This window comes from Micropterus dolomieu, linkage group LG09 (assembly GCF_021292245.1).
Source record: "Micropterus dolomieu isolate WLL.071019.BEF.003 ecotype Adirondacks linkage group LG09, ASM2129224v1, whole genome shotgun sequence".
Taxonomy (NCBI): Eukaryota; Metazoa; Chordata; class Actinopteri; order Centrarchiformes; family Centrarchidae; genus Micropterus; species Micropterus dolomieu.
Genome location: NC_060158.1, coordinates 3,730,176 through 3,734,789, shown reverse-complemented (window position 1 = coordinate 3,734,789; position 4,614 = coordinate 3,730,176). Strand labels below are relative to the sequence as shown.

Sequence of the window (4,614 nt, the reverse complement as noted above, 5' to 3'; positions counted from 1 at the left end):
CTTCCATCCTCTGACTGTGGCCGGCGGGGCTTTTATTGTGAAGTAGAGCGGAAGTGTGAGAGTGTGTGTGCGTGCAGCCTCCGGGGTTTCCTCCGGGACTGACCTGCTCTGTGCAGCCGGACTTCGGGCTTCAGCACGGCCTCCAGCAGCCTCCTCTGGCGGCAGACCTCCCGCTCTGCCCGTTCAGCTCTGGCTTCGTACTCCGCCACGGTTTCCTCGAACACACCGACGATCTCCTCCGCGGCCGCCGCGAGCCGCTCGGTGAGCAGCGCTCTCAGCGCCGGGACTTCCGCCGGTTCTTCTCCCGTTTCCACCCGCAGCAGAACGTCTTCAGCGGCGGCGCTGATCCGCTCGTGGACCGACACCCGCAGCAGCTGCACGGCGCACATTTTACTGCTTTCTGCGGACAAAGAGCGGGGACGTAAACACGGAGCGGAGTTCCGCGTCGACGACGCTTCGCTGAGGGAAGCGAAGCGGGGGAAGCGAACAGCGAACTCTGCTGGACCGGAGGGAGAACAGCAGCCGAACTGTAACAATAATATCTTTCTTCATAGCGGACTTTTAAAAACCGTGTTACAAAGAGCTTTCACACGTGCAACAATAATAAAACAAACATCAGAATCAGGTTTATTGCAGGAACATTTTCACACATGAGGGATTTTCCTTGGTATCTCGGTGCTTAACACTAAACACTACACATGAACATAAATATAGAAATCTCAGTAAAGAGGTCAAACATGTAAATGGATACAAAATAATACAACAAATGCAAAATCTATAATTTACAAGGAATGTGCAAAGATTCACAATATGAGTAAAAAAGAATCAGTGCGATGTCCACAGTTCAAAGTTATGCAATAAAAGCAAGGAAACACTTTTAACACTGTTAAAAGAAAGACCAATAAATAAAATCAACTAAAATCAGGAAAGGCTGTCCAGAGAGTCCGTTTTAAGATGAGACTAAAAGAGTCTCAGACGGTTATTAAGAACAATTTCCTGCTAACTCTTAATACAAATATTCAGATATATGAAATATAAATCACAGGCTTTATGTTTCTCCCCATTATTTAATGTTAGTGTTTTATTTCATACGCTGCCTGGTTTGTTTCACTACTGGTCAGAAGATATAGAACTCCTCCATGTTTGTAGTTCTTCTGTAAATAAATATAAGGATGTTCCAAAGAGTTTACTGCAGAAATGGGTTTACTCTCCTTCCTTTGCTGCAGAAATACTTGTTCATTATTGGTCCCTGAAAATACAGTTTTGCTGAAATAATCTCTCTGGTCGTTCTGCAGCATGATGATGTTCGGTGCACCCTGTTCCCTAAATATCTTTTTATGTAAAGATGAAACATATTATCATCATATCTTACTTCTGTTTACACTCTCACACAGGCACATTCAGAACATGCACTGCAGTTATTTCCTGGGTGTATCCGTGTAGTTATAAATAACTGTATGTGTTGTCTTATTTAATTTAGATGTCACCATATTCTGATATGCAATTATCTGCATGTTGTGCGTGTGAAGCATGAAGGATCTACAAACTTTCATTTCTTTGTCCAACGTTGATAAATGTCGGATGTATAATGATAAATAAACTACTTTTATAACTTGAAGCACTGTACTTTATTTTGAGATACTTGTGCTTTGTACTTTATAATTTTCTACTTATTAATACTTTTAATTACTCCACTTCATTCCAGAGGAAAATATTTAACTGTTTGCTTCACATTTATTTAACAGATACTACTCTTTGCAGATTAGTAATAAGTGTTAGAGGTGTTATTCTGCTTTTTGACTTTCCCCTCTCCGTTATTGAGTTATATTCCTTTTGAGTGCTGTAACAGGTTTGCAAAGTGAAAAAGCCCAAAGTGAGTTCCCATCTCCGACAGAAAACTCTGCTCTGAACTGAAAACAGCTCGTTTGTAGTCCAGCCGCTTCCCTGTGACGTCACAGGGATGAAAGCTAAACGCGGCTTATATAACGCTCGCCAAGCGGCTACTCCGCCGAGCCGGTCGGCAACACGTACGGCTGAACCCGAGCTGTTTACCGGCTTCTCGCTGACCCGCCCTACTCTGCTTCTGATTGGCTAGTAGTCCTTAACTAGGAACTGAGCATGTGCAACTCCCAACAAAGATCATGTCACAAGATGTATCACTCCATAGCTAAAACGAAGCCTTCAACACAGGCTGAAAAGAGGAGCTGCAGCAATGTGCAGTATGACAAACAATATAACCATGGAAACCTGCTCAGGTACAACCTCTAAATAAGATGAGGAACCTGAAAATGAGCAGAATACCACCTCTTTAACAAATGTATGGTCATGTATTATTCCAGATACCCTGCAGTATATAAAGTCATAAAAATTAGCTCCTCCTCCAAGTTTTTAATCATATAAAACTTTTTTATCATGTGTATAAAAATATAATGAAATGCTTGAGCTCTGGCCTTAACTGTACAGAAAATACACAATACACCATTTACACTTTCATGCAAATGGAAAGTCATGCAAAACTTTAAACTTTAGTGTTGCAAAAACACTACAGTGGTCGGTTTTTGGAAGCGATTTAAGTTCCATGTCCCACTCATGATCACTGATTTTGTTTTACATCTCTGTCACTGTGATTTACTGCATCGTATATTCACAGAGGGAAGAGGAGGTGCACCAAGTGCCTCAGCAATAACTGTGACATCCTTTTATTCTCATAAAACCAGACTTTTAAGAACACTATCTTTCAACTAAATAAGAGGTTAGAAATACTGATCCAGATTTTATTTTAAATGTTTCTTGCACATTTTGTTCTGTGGCTGAAAATACATCCGTCCACTCCAGTGGACGTTTTTCACCAAAGGGTTTATTCTGCCTTATCATGTTAAAATCATTTGCACCTGAATAACGTTTTGTGTATTTGCGTGTAGTAAATGTTATGAAAACATACAGTTTATTGAACCTGTATTGAGTTTTGATGCCTGGTGTCACTGCAGCGCACACATTTCAAATTTAAATAATTGAAAACAAACACAGATTATGGATAATGGATAACATGAGATATTCTGTGTGCAGCAGCTAAAGTTGAATCTGTTGGAAAATATTATGCTATCAGTTTGTTTGCTAACGCCGCATTTTGTCTAATGAAGTTTATTTAAAAGAAAATAATGGTCGCTGTTGCTGGGATACGGTACACTCCGCCGCGTCACGGCGTTGCTACGATACAGCAAACTGCCGCCATTCCCGCGGGTCGGAGCTCCGCCGGTTAAAGTTCGAGCTTTTAGTCGGTGTTTCCCGGTTTTAACGGGCCTCCCGGTGGTTTTCAGCAGGATGGAGATCGTCCATGTTTACACGAAGCTCCGCGGTGAGTTCGGGCGGCAGTGTCTCCTCTCTGACCGGCCCGCCGAGCTGCTGGTGGACGTCCCTCCGGACCCGAGCCTGGCTCTTCAGTTCCTCCAGAAAACCCTCCGGGACCAGGCGGTGCAGGCCTGCCGGGACATGTCCGAGCACCAGGTGAGCTCGGGTACGGGACTTTCCGTTAACCAGCTCATATAACAACTTCTTCGATAAATAAACCCACTTCCTGTTGTTGTTGACGGGCTCTTCCGGTGTTAGAGAGCTTCGGGGGTCCCTGTCTAGTCCAGAACCATAAAACCACCACGTTATTCCCAAACGGACTCCTTAGTCTTAGTGGATTATCTCAGAAATGGGTCTAAAAACAGGGTATGGTTTCATAAATATCGTCTGTATTTTGTTTTTTTATCCGTTAAACTTTTCATTTCTGGGTTCTGGTGGATCTTTTTCCTTTGAATTACTAGACTTTGCTTTCAGCACTGTGAGAAACGGTCTGACCGACCAGGTGTGGTTCCTGCGTTTGTGTCTGCAGGTGAACACGGAGCGCTTTGAGTCTGAGAGCTGTGGGATCAACCACGTGGAGGGGGGGTGGCCCAAAGACGTGAACCCCGAGGAGATGGAACAGACCATCCGCTTCAGGAAGAAGGTGGAGAAGGACGAGGGCTACATCAACAGCATCCTGCAGCTGGGCAGCGTAAGATCCAGTCCACATCGACCCGCTTCACCTCAGTCCACATCGACCCGCCTCACCTCAGTCCACATAGACCCGCCTCAAATCAGTCCACATCGACCCGCCTCAAATCAGTCCACATCGACCCGCTTCACCTCAGTCCACATAGATCCGCCTCACCTCAGTCCACATAGATCCGCCTCACATCAGTCCACATTGACCCGCTTCACCTCAGTCCACATAGATCCGCCTCACATCAGTCCACATTGACCCACTTCACCTCAGTCCACATCGACCCGCTTCACCTCAGTCCACATCGACCCGCTTCACCTCAGTCCACATAGATCCGCCTCACATCAGTCCACATCGACCCGCCTCACATCAGTCCACATCGACCCGCTTCACCTCAGTCCACATCGACCCGCTTCACCTCAGTCCACATCGACCCGCCTCACCTCAGTCCACATCGACCCGCCTCACATCAGTCCACATCGACCCGCTTCACCTCAGTCCACATAGATCCGCCTCACATCAGTCCACATTGACCCGCTTCACCTCAGTCCACATAGATCCACCTCACATCAGTCCACATCGACCCG

At 45.2% G+C, this 4,614-nt stretch overlaps 2 protein-coding genes across 2 annotated transcripts in view; one reads left to right on the top strand and one right to left on the bottom strand.

Moving 5' to 3' along the window:
* LOC123976556 (gastrula zinc finger protein XlCGF57.1-like) overlaps positions 1–509 on the bottom strand; it is a 4,447-nt gene extending 3,938 nt beyond the window's left edge. Inside the window, exon 1 of the mRNA XM_046058826.1 lies at positions 104–509. Within this exon, the coding sequence (XP_045914782.1) occupies positions 104–389 (286 nt within the window). The 5' untranslated portion in view covers positions 390–509. The remainder of the gene's footprint in view (positions 1–103) is intronic.
* A 2,702-nt stretch (positions 510–3,211) lies between these two features.
* Positions 3,212–4,614, top strand: part of dnai2b (dynein, axonemal, intermediate chain 2b) — a 12,022-nt gene continuing 10,619 nt past the window's right edge. Inside the window, exons 1-2 of the mRNA XM_046058827.1 lie at positions 3,212–3,504; positions 3,878–4,039. Coding sequence (XP_045914783.1) covers positions 3,322–3,504; positions 3,878–4,039 — 345 coding nt within the window. The 5' untranslated portion in view covers positions 3,212–3,321. The remainder of the gene's footprint in view (positions 3,505–3,877; positions 4,040–4,614) is intronic.